This window comes from Cervus elaphus, chromosome 10 (assembly GCF_910594005.1).
Source record: "Cervus elaphus chromosome 10, mCerEla1.1, whole genome shotgun sequence".
Lineage (NCBI taxonomy): Eukaryota > Metazoa > Chordata > Mammalia > Artiodactyla > Cervidae > Cervus > Cervus elaphus.
The window spans coordinates 17,709,250-17,725,462 of NC_057824.1; the positions used below are offsets into that span (position 1 = coordinate 17,709,250).

The following is a 16,213-nucleotide window of genomic DNA, read 5'->3' on the forward strand; positions in this document are numbered from 1 at the left end:
GCCCCGCTGGGAGAAGGGCTGTGACCATTCTGCCTGGAGAGTCAGGGCGGCCAGGGGTCCCCAGGGAACGTGAACTCCACTGTGGCCTCAGTGATGGGCGGCATGGGGCCAGGGCCAACACTTCTGTCCAGGTTGGGAACTTGCCTGGTTGGGAACCTTCTGTCCAGGTTGGGAACTTGCCAGGTTGGGAACTTGCCAGGTTGGGAACTTGCCAGGTTGGGAACTTGCTCTCCTTCCCGACACCCTCCCTGAACCCTGCCTAACTTTCTCTGTCCTCTGCCCTCTTCACCCAGAACACCACGCCCTGTTTGTAGGCCTGCCAAGACCCTGCCCACCCAGAGGAGGACGGCACCCTCTTCAGGGTGGGAGCACCTTGGATTCTCCTGGGAGCGATACCGAACTTTGCTCTCAGAGCACATGTGCCAAGGGGCCCTTTCTCTGACCAAATTAGCCTGACCACAGACAGACTCAGCGACTGAAGCGCAGGCCTTGGCTTTTATTGACATTAGACCTGTAGGTTCCCCGGCCCCTCGGGAGCCCAGCTCTCCACTCCATCCGGCCTCCCCGGTACCCGTGGCTGATGTGAGTTGAAGCAGGCTGCAGGGGCATGCCCCGGCTTCTTTCTTTTTCTCTGTCCCTCTCGTGGGACCTCTTCCTCCTCCCTCCACCCTCAAGCTTTCCCAAGGCTGGCCCAGGCTCTGGTGCTGGGTAGCTGCCCAGGTGTCTCGGTGTGGGGGTGCTACTGTTGGGGGCTGAGCCCTTCCCCCCCGCCCCGGACCTATCTCCTGCTCCTGGGGCCACCCTCTCCCCTCCTGTCCTGAGCTGGGAGAACCAGCTCTGGCACTTGGATCCCTACGGCCCCTCCAGGCCCCCAGAGCGGGTTCTCTTGCACAAGGGACATGTGGTCTCCTCTGGGGCCCCCCAGGATCTCTTAGGCCTGAGCCCTAAGCCTTCAGGGTGACCAGACTGTGAGGGGGCACCCTTGGCTGGGTCCATGCTGGAGCTGGAAGCTGAGGAAAGAGGGGGAGAGAGGAGTCGTTCAGAGGGACCCAGGGGAGGCTGCCAGCCCACCCTGTGACCCCTGAACCTGGCATCCTTCCAAGCCAGAGGGGAGGGGGGCAGTTCTCCTTAAAGAAAACCCCACAGGGGAGGAGAAAGAGGGAGACATGGTTCAAGCAGGAAAGACCCTTCTCTAACTCACACCCCTCACTTTACAAATGGTGAGACTGAGGCACGGCCAGTAGGGGAAAGCAGCCCAAGGTCCCTCATTGAGTGGAGAGCTGGGACAGGTACCCAGGCAGCTCGGGAGTGGAGAGGGACCACCTGGGTCTGTCTGAGTGCCTCGCCCATCCCTGCCCTGGGTCTGCCCCTCCTGTCCCTAGCTCTGTGTCACCTGGACAGGCTCACCTGTATTTCCCCGGCTGTCCCTGGGCAGTTGAGCTTCCAGAAGGGCTGAGTGGTGGCTGTTACCTCGGCCCAGAGTCCCCTGTGCTAAGTCCAGGGGCCAGACCAGGCCCTCGGGCTGTGGCAGGCAGCCCCCGGCCAGGAGCCGACCCAGCCAGTGACTCTCACACTGGCCGGCAGGCTGCAGGTGGCCTGGCAGGTAGAGAGCCAGGCCCCGGAGGTGGCGCAGCCGGAAGTTCTTGGGCTTGCTTCCCTGGGCACTGGGGCACTGCTGCTGCTGGGCCCCCAGCCCCCCCTCGTAGATGTTGGGTGGTGTGTCGGGGTGACTGGTGTGTCCTTGGGCCCAGCTCACTGCATCTGTGGAGGGGAGAGTAGAAGGGTGTGGCCGCTGGGCCCCAGTGGCCGTGAGGGGAGAACAGTCGCATGCTCGTGGGATGACCCCCACCCTGGCCTGCAGAGCTTCAGCTACCTGTCTGTCATGTGGACTCTGCCCCCTGCCTCCCACCCCTCTCATCCAACTTAGCAGTCCTCCTCCCTCCCAGCCCACAGGGAGGGCTGAGAAACCTAGTCTCGGCACCAAGATCTTTTCAGGACTTCAGGCTCTTTCTGCCACCCACTTTTGTCCCCTGCCCTGAAAAGAGCAATCCAGTGTCCAGGGTCACGTGGCCTGGACCCATGGCCATTCCCTTCTCCTAAGCATGCATGTCCCTGGGACCACCCTGGTGGCTGTGGGCCCAGGTCAGGACAGGAGGGCATCTCTCCTCCTGCCTCTCCTCCCCGCGGCCCGGCACCTTCTCTTATGCGCAGCTCAGAGAACGCACAGACCAAGGCTTCCATGGAGGGCCAGCGTGATGGGGAGGAGCAGCCGGGCCTCCTGTGCAGCAGGGCTCTGCTCTCCGCCACCTGGGGGGCGGGTCTGCAGGGCTCCCTTGGCAACCAGCTCTGTGATGTCACAGGGAAGACTCCCTCGTCTCTTGGACCTCCAGGTTTGGCAGGGGATGATGTACAGAGCAGGGGCAGGGTGGTAGGTGGGCAAGGGGATGGGGCAGAACCTTGGGGAGGTCCCTGGTCCCTTCGGCTTGGGACAGGCAGGCAAAACAGATTTGGCTCTTGCAGTCTGGGGAGTCACTCCCTGGGGTGACCTCTTGGGGTGTCTGTTTCCTCATCTGTGGGTAGAAGATGAACGTTTAGGGACACAGACATGGTGAGACCTGTATCAGTGCTTTGAGCATGCCAAGAAGGTGATTCTGGGTGACCGGGCAGGTCCCTTAACTTTTCCATCCATTTTTGCATAAGTAGGCAATGGGGTATCCTGTGGATTGTATCAAGTGTGAGGAAGGATTTGGAGAAACCAAAAGTCTCATATACTGCTGGGGATGGGGAGATGAAAACGATACCACCAGTTTGGGAAACAATTTGTTTAAAAGTTAAACTTTTCAATTCTCTCTATTCACAAATGACATGGTCCTATATAGAGAAGAAATTAATTCATACTCAAAGGGGGGGAAAAACCTATTTAAGCTGGTAAAACTATCAGAGCTAATAAGTTAGTTGAGCAGTCTCAGGACACATGATCAACACACACAATGAACTATATTTCTATACACTAGGAAAGAACAAAAAGACTAAAATCAATCATGGAAGTGCAAGACAGCACTGAAAACTAGAAAACATTGAAAAAAAGTAAAACTTAAATGGAAAAAGACACTGTTTGTGGATTGAAGGCTTAATATTAAGACAGCAGTCCTCTCCAAAGTAATCTACAGATTCAATGCAATTCTTGTAAAATCTCAACGGCCTCGATGGCAGAAACAAAAAAACTGATCCTAAAATTAATGTGGAATTACAAAGGAATCCAAAAGCCAAAAACAACCTTAAAAAGTTTGAAGACTAAGATTTTCTATTTAAAAACTTCTTACATACAATTCAACACTACAGGAACCAAAACAGTGTGGAAGTGACACAAGGCTAGAGATCTAGACCAGTGGAATAGAATAGAAGCCCAGAATAAATTCATACATCACTGGACAATTTATTTTCAACAAGATTATCAAGATTATTCTATGGAGGAAATAATAGTCACTTCAACAAAGAGTGCTGGAACAATTGGATATAAAAAGATAGGAATGAAGAGGAATCTAGATGTCCATCAACAGATGAGTGGATAAAGAAGTTGTGGTACATATACACAATGGTATATTACTCAGCCATAAAAAGGAATGCATTTGAGTCAGTTCTCTCTAATGAAGTGGATGAACCTAGAACCTATTATACAGAGTGAAGTAAGTCAAAACGAGAAAGATAAATGTTGCATTCTAATGCATATATACAGAATCTAAAAAATGGTACTGAATATATTTACAGGGCAGCAGTGGAGAAAGAGACATAGAGAATAGACTTGTGGACATGGGGAGAGGGGAGGAGAGGGTGAGATGTATGTTGAGAGTAAGAGGAAACTTAATTACCATATGTAAAATAGATAGCCAATGGGAATTTGCTGTATGGCTCAGGAAACTCAAACAGGGGCTCTGTATCAACCTAGAGGGGTGGGATGGGGCGGGAGATGGGAGGGAGGTTCAAAAGGGAGGGGATATGTGTATACCTATGGCTGCAGAGGAACCAGATCAAATTGCTAACATCCATTAGATCATTGAAAAAGCAAGAGAGTTCCAGAAAAACATCGACTTCTGCTTTATTGACTACACCAAAGCCTTTGACTGTGTGGATCACAACAAACTGTGTGACCTGCCTCCTGAGAAATCTATGCAGGTCAAGAAACAATAGTAAGAATTGGACATGGAACAACAGACTGCTTCCAAATTGGGAAAGGAGTACATCAAGGCTGTATATTGTCACCCTGCTTATTTAACTTATATGCAGAGTACATCATGAGAAATGCTGGACTGGATGAAGCACAAGCTGGAATCAAGATTGCCAGGAGAAATATCAATAACCTCAGATACGCAGAGGACACCGCCTTTATGACAGAAAGCAAAGAAGAACTAAAGAGGCTCTTGATGAAAGTGAAAGAGGAAAGTGAAAAAGTTGGCTTAAATTTCAACATTCAGAAAACTAAGATCATGGCATCACTTCATGGTAAATAGATAGGGAAACTGGAAACAGTGGCAGACTTTATTTTGGGGGGCTCCAAAATCACTGAAGATGGTGACTGCTACCATGAAATTAAAAGACACTTGCTCCTTGGAAAAAAAGTTATGACTAACCTAGACAGCTTATTAAAAAGCAGAGACATTACTTTGCCAACAAAGGTCCATCTTGTCAAAGCTATGGTTTTTCCAGTGGTCATGTATGGATGTGAGTTGGACTATAAAGAAAGCTGAGCACTGAAGAATTGATGCTTTTGAACTGTGGTACTGGAGAAGACTCTTGACAGTCCCTTGGACTGCAAGGAGATCCAACCAGTCAATCCTAAAGGAAATCAGTCCTGAATATTCATTGGAAAGACTGATATTGAAGCTGAAATTCCAATCCTTTGGCCACGTGATGCGAAGAACTGACTCATTTGAAAAGACCCTGATGCTGGGAAAGATTGAAGGCAGGAGGAGAAGGAGACGACAGAGGATGAGATGGTTGGATGGCATCACCGACTCGATGGACATGAGTTTGAGCAAACTCCAGGAGTTGGTGATGGACGGGGAGGCCTGGTGTGCTGCAGTCCATGGGGTCACAAAGAGTCGGACATGACTGAGCGAGTGAACTGAACTGAATGGCTGATTCATGTTGAGGTTTGACAGAAAACAAAATTCTAAAAAGCAATTATCCTTCAATTAAAAAAATTAATAAAAATATTTTAAAAAATAAAGTGAAGAATGAAATTGGACCCCTACCTCACACCACATACAAAAATTAAAACTCTTTGAAGAAATTTTCATCCCCATGGATTTGGTAATGGATTCCTAGATATGACAACAAAAGCATAAGCAAAAAAAGAAAAAGAATAAATTGGTCTTTATAAAATTTGAAAAATGTTGTGCTGCAAAAAAGCACAAACTCTCAAGAAGTGAAAAGACAGCCTACAGGATGAGAGAATATAATTGCAAATCATGTATCTGATTAGAGCATAGTATCTAGAACACAAAAAGGGCTCTTACAACTCAACAACAAAAAGACAAACAGCTGAATTTAAAAATGGGTGAAGCAAAAGTTAAAGGACTGAATGAACCAGCGAATATGCTTATAACTTTTATGGTTTCTATCTGAGAAATTACAGGTTTAAATCATGTGTTTTCCGGGAATAGGAAAAACCTTCCTCTCAAACTAGTTATAAAAACAATTTGGTAAAATTACACATTATAAACAAAACAATTATATTTTCTCTCTATCTGACTCCTCCAGAAATTTGAAACTCTTAGGTTTCCAGTAAGTTTATCAAATGAGCTAAGAAGGTTATCTCACTAACAGGTACAAAAATCTCAAGGAATTTTTGAGACCTTAAAAAGAAAAGAGTTCACCTAGATTTGTTAGGCAAAATCTGTGATAAGCCTTGGTGTGAGTTTCCCAGCCCTGTTTTATATTAAAAGTTCAGTCTGAGATCCAATAAGTGTTTCAGCAAAATAAAAAGTCTATGATCAATTATGGTTATATAAATCATCAGACCAAAATTAGTGAAAACAGACCTATTTTGCAAGCAGACTAGCCTTAATTTGGTTGTACTTGATAAAAATGAGGGTAACTTTAGGGAGAAAAAGATATTTCAAAAAAATGTTAAATCCCAGTTTGTTAATGGAGGTCTGCATGTAGTAAGACTCATTTCTCAGATAGTTCTTTGCTGTTATGTGATATTAATGTGAAAGTTTGTTTCTGAAGCTTATCTCAGTAATCTATCTTTGGATGAAGATCAGATGCCTCATGACCTGCAACCAGGACTGGAAAAAGACATAATTTAAGAGACTGTCTCCAACCTGGATGGAAGGACTTTTTATCAGGTACTCTTAACTAGCTCATGCACAATGAAACTGAAGAGAAATTAACTCTTAGATTAATTCCCACTTCCAAAGGCCCCTACACTGGATTGGTCTATAGAGAAGACAGCTGACCTGATCTCACCTTAAAATGATGCTCAAACAGGAGAAACTACACTACACCAGGATGAGAAGACAGCAACATCAGAGGTAGACAGCTTGCCCAAGATGCTGGATCTGCTTCGTATGATCATTTATAATGTTTTCTTGACTTCTTAGACCTTTGCATATAAATCAAATGCTTTTCTATCATAGGTCTGATTCTACGCCAGTTTTAGAAATCAATCCAATTGTTGGGTTTGTGGCCAATTACCTGTATCTAGTTCTGGGTTACCTTGGTAAATTTCTCCACTACAAGACTCTTAACTGGTTGGCCCTGAGGAAATTTACTTAAAAAAAAATTATAGTCATATTCAGGTCACTGTGATACTACCAGATGAGATCCCCTCACTGGGCCAATTAATAAGGCCTACTCTGACTCTGGCCATAAATTTGAGCCTTTTTCTATTCCTCAAGCTCAATCAAAGCAACAAAAAAGTTTCAACAAAGGAAAAAGAAATCTCCCACAATTATAAGATGGATTTATATAGATAACACCAGGCTATGGTAATTTAGGTTTAAAGTCTCCTCTGTGTTGAAAACAATTATATAATGCTAAGGATAATCAGTCTAGTAACACTAGAAAACTGGGCTATGTGCCTTATAGATGGTGGTGCCAATGTATAATTTCCCTGAAAGATAAAGATTCGTACAGAGTAGACTAAGTCAGACGACCTGGGATATACTGGGCTACATCTAATGGAAGCTCTTAAGTCTTACTTGTGACTTTACTAGTACTGCTGGCTATGTTCTTTGTATTTCACCTGTTTTACAAAATTGCTATTTCTTACAGTGCCAAATGTGTGACTGAGGCCTCTGATAAAATAATATATAGTTCCCCATGAGATCGATGATGATGGCAGTGTAACTCTAGATACGAGAAGAAGCAACAAGAGGGAATGTTTTCCTGGACCAAGAGGCTAGTAAGACAGGTGGTCTAGAGAGAATTTTGGATACTGTTTTATGGCCTAGTCCAGACTGTAACAGCACATTGAGTGGCCTGTCAACAAAATCTTTGCCAAAACCTGAGAATGGACATTCTCAGCACCGTGGGATAAAATGGTCATGAAATGCCCCCCTCAAAATCATGGTCAAGTTTATGAGCAAAAAGGGGCTCTGCCAACTGACGATTGACACTTGCCATCTACATCTACAGAGATTATATCATGGCCACTGCAACTGCTGACTTTCAACGGCCCTGAAAGGAGTTCAGGGTGAAGATCAGGAATGAGGCGCTCCGTGCTCTGGGAAAAACTGGCAGAACAGGCCTTCAGATAGTTAGATCTTTTCAGGAGATTTTATGAGTCCCAATTCTTGCATCTTCTCATACCTAGAGAAACACTGACATCATTAATGGTGCCATCTGCCTTGGCTATTAGGAAAAATTTTACAATTAAAAGTCAAAATAGAGTACTCAGCTATGGTTCAGACATCCTGAGAAATAACCAGGTGTTACTATGGGTGTAATTTCAGATTAGACATTGTATTGCTAAACACTTGAGTTTTCTGAGTCGTGTCAGGCTTAGATGCCACCATTCTCAAAACAATGTCTGCTGGAAGCTAGTAGCTTCTACCTTACTTCTTATAAAACTAGGCAACTGGCCACCTGGCTACAAGTCTCCCTGAAGTGCCAGGTCCAGACTGGATTTCAGGCCTATTCTTCTAAAAGAAAGAGATTTATTTTGTCTATTAAAACTCCAGTTATCCCTCCTCTTGCTACTACTAATTGGGTATGTTACAACAAAATGGCAGACCAAGGGATTGAGATTTTAATCATACAAGGCTCAAATCTAGGACTTGGAACTCAGGAATACTTCCAATTCAGTGTCTCTTCTCCAGGCTGAGGCAGTCCTATGCCCCATTTTGACAGGAGATTATCACAGTCATACTTGCCCTGTTCCCTAAATTAAAGCTGAGCAGGACTCTGTGGGGTGGCAACTCTGGAGTACAGACCTGCTGTACTGTAAAACATAGGCTTAATTCAGCCTCCTTGACCTTCCCTGAGTTCCAAAGGGTAGATTCAAACAATTGCTAATCAGGGAAGAGAAAAAATACAGAAACAGAGGGGAAACAATCAAATGGTGGTACAGCCTTGAGACGGGTCCTGGTTCCTACTCAAAGAAATATGCATAACAATGTCTTTTGAGTTCTTCTACAGAACTGGAGCCCCCACCCAGGTAAAAGATGGTAACTTCAGACTAAACACAAGATTCCTAGAACACAGCTCTGTTGCTTGACCACCAGCCAATCACCCCAAATGTTGCCTCCTGTTTCTGGGGACCAGTGATGACCATCCTGTTAGGTCTCCTGTTTGGCCCCTGTCTATTTTATCTCTGAGAGGCACCAACAGTTTCAAACTAAGTTGCTGTTATTACAAGAGTAAAAGCTGGTTTCAGATATAAAACACCCCAACTTAGGTCAGGTATAGAGAGACTTCTGCTCTGCTAGGCAGGCCTACGCCCAGGCACAGCAGGAAGAAGTTACAGAAGAAAGAGACCTCCCCCCCAATTCCCAAAAAGCATCTTGAGTATGAAGTCTCTCAAGGGAGAGTTGTTAGGGAAAACACACTGCCTGTCCGTCCACCTAATGTTACTCAGATCTCAATATTCGACTGCCCCCACAGATGATATAGAAGACCCATGATTGGGCCTTCCACAGAAACAACAAGACAGGGGGGAATGTGAGGCTGCACCATGACAGGCAGCCTAGATTAGGAGTAGGCCTGGTTTTCCAGGGTAACATGATTATCAGGCCACCTGGAGCCAGCCAATCAATATGCGCCCAGTAAGGAAAAGGGAACCTATCAGGGGAAAGCTGAAAAGCCTGCGAACACCCAAGTTTGAAAAAAGCCCGTGAAGGTTTGAGCCAATAAGATTACTTTGCAAACATGTAACCAATCTGCTTAAGCCAGCTACCAACTGCTTATGCACACCTTATAAATTGGGTAACAGCTCGGGCTCAGCGCTTTCTGACCCTGCACCACTGCGTTGGTTGCAGCAGTGAGCCCTGACTCGAGTCAGCAATAAACTTCCCTTTTTTGCGAGTTGAAAAAAAAAAAAAATGGGTGAAGAACTTGCATAGATATTTCCCCAAACAAGATACACAAATGGTCAACAAGCACGTGAGAAGATGTTCAATGTCCTAAATCATTGGAGAAATGCAAACTTAAGCCACTACTTCACACACTTGAGGATGCCTATAATTAAAAACCACATGGGATCTTTCCAGATGAGGGATCAAACCCTCATGTCTCATGTCTCTCATATTGGCAGGCAGATTCTTTACACTGAGCCACCAGGGAAGCCCCAGATCTATGAGTTTTGACAAACAGCTGAAAGTGAAAGTGAAATCACTCAGTCATGTCCGAATCTTTGTGACCTCGTGGACCGTAGCCCACCAGGCTCCTCCGTCCATGGGATTCTCCAGGCAAGAATACTGGAGTGGGTTGCCATTACCTTCTCCAGGGGATCTTCCCAACCCAGGGATCGAACCCAGGTCTCCTGCATTGCAGGCAAACGCTTTAATCTCTGAGCTGGACAAACAGCTACTGTCATGTAATTAACCACTACAAGATACAGAACAGTTTCATTACTCCCTCCCCACACACATCATTACATTATTATGTATCCAGCTCCTCCTGGTTACCACTAATTTGTTTTCTATTTTCATCTTATTCAGAATGTCACATAAATGGAATCAAATAGTATGAAGCATTTTGAGTCTCTTCTTCCACTTAGCATAAGGCATTGGAGAGCCATTGTTGTTCTTGTGTATTTCAGCAGTTTGCTTTTTTAAATTGCTGAATGGTAATCCATTGTACCACATGTGTTTATCCATTTCTAAGTTGAGGGGCACCCAAGTGCTTTCCAGTTTGGGGCAATTAAAAATAAAGCTACTCTTAATATTTGTGTATAGGTTTCTGTGTGAACATAAGTAGTTTTCATTTCTCTTTGGTGAATACCTGGGAAAGGGACTGCTGAACTGTATGTTAAGTGTATGTTTAACTTTAGTAAGAAGTACCGGCTGTTTTCCAAAGTGGATGTACACTTTCATATTCTCACCAATAAGGTATGAAAGTCCAAGGTGCTCTCCATCCTTTCAAGCCCTTAGCACTGTCAGGGTTTTTGTGGTGGCTTGTTGTTTTAGCTATTCTAATATTTAGAAAAGGCAGAGGAACCAGAGATCAAATTGCCAACATCTGCTGGATCATTGAAAAAGCAAGGGAGTTCCAGAAAAACATCTATTTCTGCTTTACTGACTATGCCAAAGCCTTTGACTGTGTGGATCACAATAAACTGTGAAAAATTCTGAAAGAGATGGGAATACCTGATCTGCCTCTTGAGAAACCTATATGCAGGTCAGGAAGCCACAGTTAGAACTGGACATGGAACAACAGCCTGGTTCCAAATAAGAAAAGGAGTACGTCAAGGCTGTATATTGTCACCCTGCTTATTTAACTTATATGCAGAGTACATCATGAGAAACACTGGGCTGGAGGAAGCACAAGCTGGAATCAAGATTGCCAGGAGAAATATCAGTAACCTCAGATATGCAGATGACACCACCCTTATGGCAGAAAGTGAAGAAGAACTAAAGAGCCTCTTGATGAAAGTGAAAGGAGTGAAAAAGTTGGTTTAAAGCTCATCATTCAGAAAACAGATCATGGCATCTGGTCCCATCACTTCATGGCAAATAGATGGGGAAAGAGTGGCTGACTTTATTTTTCTGAGCTCCAAAATCACTGCAGATGGTGACTGCTACCATGAAATTAAAAGACACTTACTCCTTGGAAAGTTATGACCAACCTAGACAGTATATTAAAAAGCAGAGACATTACTTTGCCAACAAAGGGCCGTCTAGTCAAGGCTATGGTTTTTCCAGTAGTCATGTGAGAGTTGGACTATAAAGAAAGCTGAGCACTGAAGAATTGATGCTTTTGAACTGTGGTGTTGGAGAAGACTCTTGAGAGTCCCTTGGACTGCAAGGAGATTCAACCAGTCCATCCTAAAGCAGATCAGTCCTGGGTGTTCATTGGAAGGACTGATGCTGAAGCTGAAACTCCAATACTCTGGCCACCTGATGTGAAGAGCTGATTCATTTGAAAAGACCCCGATGCTGGGAAAGATTGGGGGCAGGAGGAGAAGGGGACGACAGAGGATGAGTTGGTTGGATGGCATCACCGACTCAATGGACATGGGTTTGGGTGGACTCCGGGAGTTGGTGATGGACTGGGAGGCCTGGCATGCTGCGGTTCATGGGGTTGCAAAGAGTCGGACACAACTGAGCGACCGAACAGAACTGAACTGAATAACTGCCTAGTGATATCTTGTGGTTTAATATGCATTTCTCTAATGACTAATAATCTTAAGCATCCTTTCCTTTGCTTATTATTTGTAAGAAAATAAGACTTATTATTTTAAGGCAAGAAAATTTAAACATAAGTTTTTTCCCTGTTTGTGCTTCCTCTTCTCCACTCAAGTGTGCATTATGTGTCTGCATTATGCATTAACCAGACCTCTGCAGCGGCAGAAAAACTGCTCAACTCTAAAGATTCATTTTTCTCCTCCTAATACCAGCCATGTAACTCCTTAGAAGATAATGCTCCTTTCTCAATCTTGTCAGGGGTCACGATGCAGGTATGTTTGGTGAACTTTATGTGCAAGGCCAATATAAACAGTTCCTTTAAAGACAGCGATTTGTACAGACAGACTGGGTCAGACAACCTAGGGAGATACTGGGCCACACCTAATGGAAGTTCTTAAATACTTGTGCATGCTAAGTCACTTCAGTCATGTCCAACTCTTTGCAATCCTATGGACTGTAGCCCGCCAAGCTCCTCTGTCCATAGGGTTCTCCAGGCAGGAATACTTGAATGGGTTGCTATTTCTTCCTCTGGGGATCTTCCTGACCCAAGGATCAAACCCAAGTCTTAATGTCTCCTGCATTGGCAGGTGGATTCTTTACCACTGAGCCACCAGGGAATTCTCTCCTCCATTCCCAGCCACTGGAACACCAGGGACTTCCCAAGGTTGATGACTTTAATAGTGTACCTCTAGATTTGGGAAGAAGCAATAAGAGAAAGTCATTTCCTGAACCATAACAGACTAGAGAGATAGGCAAGGTGGTCCAGATGCTTTTGGCTACTGTTGAGTTCAGTTCAGTTCAGTCGCTCAGTCGTGTCCAACTCTTTGCAACCCAATGAATTGCAGCACGCCAGGCCTCCCTGTCCATCACCAACTCCTGGAGTTCACTCAAACTCACGTCCATTGAGTCGGTGATGCCATCCAGCCATCTCATCCTCTGTCGTCCCCTTCTCCTCCTGCCTTCAATCTTTCCCAGCATCAGGGTCTTCTCCAATGAGTCAACTCTTCTCATGAAGTGGCCACAGTATTGGAGTTTCAGCTTCAGCATCAGTCCTTCCAATGAACACCCAGGACTGATCTCCTTTAGGATGGACTGGTTGGATCTCCGTGCAGTCCAAGGGACTCTCAAGAGTCTTCTCCAACACCACAGTTCAAAAGAATCAATTCTTCAGTGCTCAGCTTTCTTCACAGTTCAACTCTCACATCCATACATGACCACTGGAAAAACCATAGCCTTGACTAGACCGACCTTTGTTGGCAAAGTAATGTCTCTCCTTTATAATATGCTATCTAGGTTGGTCATAACTTTTCTTCCAAGGAGTAAGCATCTTTTAATTTCATGGTTGCATTCACCATCTGCAGTGATTTTGGAGCCTCCCAAAATAAAGTCTGACACTCTTTCCACTGTTTCCCCATTTATTTCCAAGCTGGAATCAAGATTGCCGGGAGAAATATCAATAAACGCAGATATGCAGATGACACCACCCTTATGGCAGAAAGTGAAAAGGAACTAAAAAGCCTCTTGATGAAAGTGAAGAGGACAGTGAAAAAGTTGGCTTAAAGCTCAACATTCAGAAAACTAAGATCATCGCATCTGGCTACTGTTAACAGTACAATAATAGCACATTGGTGATGGTTAGTGAAATCTTTGCTTGACCTGGGTGTGAACATTCCTATTGCTGTGTGAGAAACTGGTCATGAAATGTCTCCAAGCCTTGGTTGAAATTAAGACTGAAAGAGAGGAGACTGTAAAACCAAGTATGTTGCCCACCATCCAGTTCTACAACAACTGAGTCATTTTGGCACTACAGTCACTGACCTACATACAACACACGGCGAAGGAACTTCAGGGCCAAATCAGGATGAGGCATTTTGTGCTCTCGGAAGACTGGCAGAACTGCCCTCAGTTAGTTAGGTATTTTCAGGAGGAAATTGTATGAATTCAGTTTCTTATATCTTGCCTACTTAGAAAAGAACTAAAACCATTAACTGTAACATCTGTTCCTTGTTAATAGCAGTAAACCTCTACAATGTTGTATCCTTGATTGCACCTACCCCTTATTTAAAATCACATACATACTAGCTTCACCCCTTTCCTCTTTGGAACATCCTTAGAGATTTCTGAAAGACTCCTTGCCTGATTATAATCCTCAGCTTGGCTCGAACAAATTTATGTGTTTCTTAGCTGGACTAATTGTTTGTTGACATTTGCCATATCTTTTGTGAACTAAGTTTTTTGATCTGCTTTCTAACTGATAGTTTTCTTCAGTGAGTTTTGAAAGTTTGTTATGTATTTCAGAAGTCTTTTTCAAATCATCTGTGTTTTGTGAATATATTCTTTTAGACTGTGGGTTTACCTTTTCATTTTCTTAAAAAGTGCCTTGAAGAGCAGCTCTAAATTTTGATGAAGTCCGACTCATCAAAAAACATTTTTTAAAGGATGATAACTTCTAGCGTATTTTATCCAAGGACTCTTGTTTAACCCAGTCACAAAGCTTTCCAAGTTTTCTTCTAGAAAAGTCATAGTTTTTAGGTTTTACCCTTTACATGTAAGGATGCTGGTTCATTTATTTGCATTTCTAGTTGTTCCAAGATCCCAAAGGACTTTATTTATCCTAATGACCACGTATGTGCAGGTCTATTTTGAGAATCTTTAAGGTCAGCGCATTCATGTGTCTGTTACTTCACTAAAACCAATACAGGGGTGGAGGGCATCTTAGCATTGGTAGTCCCTCTTCTTGGCCCACGCTCTGGGCTCAGCTCACTTCACCTCCCCAGCCCTTCCGGTTGCCTTTCCCCAGCCTTGGCAGGCAGGTAGAGAATGCTCCCAACCGAGAGCACAGCTGATCTGGCCACGGGCTGGGCGCGGTGCACACCCGACCCGCCCTTTCCCTCTACCGCGCGCAGGAACCAGCTCCAAACTTCAGAGCTCACAGTTGCCAGGACAACCCCCCGGCGCGCCGGTTTCCGGCCTGTCGTAAAGTCCGAGCCCGGTGCGCACTCGCGGGTTGCGGCTCGGGCGGCTCTCACCGCTTCTTGGTCGCCCTGACCGCCTCGCAGTCTGTGGCCTCAGCTGCTTCACGCTGCAGGCGCTTCGGACGCGGGCGCGGTCAGCCATTTTACACATGCCAGAGAGGAGTGCCGGGCGTAGGACTCCAAAGGGAGACCTGGCTTCCTGACATCGTGTACATCCTTTCTGGAGGAGTGTAGGTGGAAATGAGAAGTACTATGTAGACCGCCTTGCACAGGCACTTAGGTGCTTAGAACGTGTCGGCCAGTGCAAATGTCTGCATGTGTGAAGGGAGCCTGCACGCCACACCAGCTCCCCCAGCGTCGCGTTTTACGCCGCCTGCCGGCCGCCCTCGCTCCGGTACATACAGAGCATGCGCACACGGCCCGGTCGGCTTTGCTTCCTGTCTTTTTGGTCCCGGCAGCGCGCCGTCGGCGGCTCAGTGCGTTGCCCTAGAAACCTCGGAGCGGTGAAGGGCTAGCGGTGGAGACTTCGGGATCCTGGGCACTTGAGCGCCATGTCTTTCCGTGATCTCCGCAGTAAGGCATCCCTGCCCTCTGTGACCTGCGGTCCTCCCGAGACTCGGGGCTACGGCCCGCCGGCTCCCTGTCCGAGCCCCGCCGAGGCTCTCGCGCCGAAATCCCCCTCCGGGGTCTCTGCAACTCAGGGGCGCCCCTGACCCGAGCCGACCCCCGTCAGGCTGAGCGCCCCAGTGTGTGGTCAAAGCGCTTTCTGCTATGATGTGTATGCGGCTAGTGCGGCTGAGGAACCGAAGTTTTAATTTTATCTAATTTTAATTGACTTGGGTCTGTTCGCTACTGTATTGCAAAAACACCGTTTTCCAAAGCGACCGTTTTTGAGCTGGGTTAGCTTAGAGAACCGAACAAGAGAATCGAACAAGAGAATCGAAGAGGGGGCTGGTGAATAATGATTGAGGCTAATATTTTTCGAGTTCGAGTTTTTGTGATCGGTCAGGTAGTTAATTACTGTCCTATGTGTGTTCATCATTTCATTTACTCTTCTGAACAGCAGTTCTTTTATGTTTAGGTGAGGAAATGGACACAGAGAGGTCAGGTCACTCGGTCGGGACATAGGTGGTAAGAGCTGGCGCTGGAGTGTGAAATCGTGTCGTCTAACCTTCAAAGCCTGCAGCCTTTCTGAAAGGGGCTGGTGAGGAGAAGGGAACCCAAGTGCCTTTGCAAGGAGCGTGGGGAAGTGGAAAAATGGGGATTAAAGAACTAGTTAACACTGCTCTGGGGAACATCTGTTAGAAAGCAAACATTTTACATTTAATATCTTATTTTAGTCTTCACTAAGTTACAGTGAGGTGAGTCATTCCTGGATGGAATACTTTG

At 45.6% G+C, this 16,213-nt stretch overlaps 2 protein-coding genes across 8 annotated transcripts in view; one reads left to right on the forward strand and one right to left on the reverse strand.

Annotated features, from left to right (window-relative positions):
- Positions 1–482: 482 nt before the first annotated feature.
- C10H16orf90 (chromosome 10 C16orf90 homolog) lies at positions 483–14,966 on the reverse strand. Its single transcript, XM_043915634.1, has 3 exons — positions 14,783–14,966; positions 1,408–1,761; positions 483–1,010 (listed from the first exon to the last, which is right to left on the reverse strand). Exons 1-3 carry the CDS (start codon positions 14,964–14,966, stop codon positions 853–855), a joined length of 696 nt encoding a protein of 231 aa, XP_043771569.1. The 3' UTR covers positions 483–852.
- CLUAP1 (clusterin associated protein 1) overlaps positions 14,857–16,213 on the forward strand; it is a 30,435-nt gene continuing 29,078 nt past the window's right edge. Inside the window, exon 1 of one of the 7 annotated variants that reach the window (XM_043914159.1) lies at positions 14,857–15,397. In XM_043914159.1, coding sequence (XP_043770094.1) covers positions 15,376–15,397 — 22 coding nt within the window. In that variant the 5' untranslated portion in view covers positions 14,857–15,375. Of the gene's footprint in view, positions 15,398–15,581; positions 15,603–16,213 lie in introns of those variants that run through there. The other 6 variants (XM_043914162.1, XM_043914164.1, XM_043914163.1 and 3 more) reach the window with 6 other exon arrangements.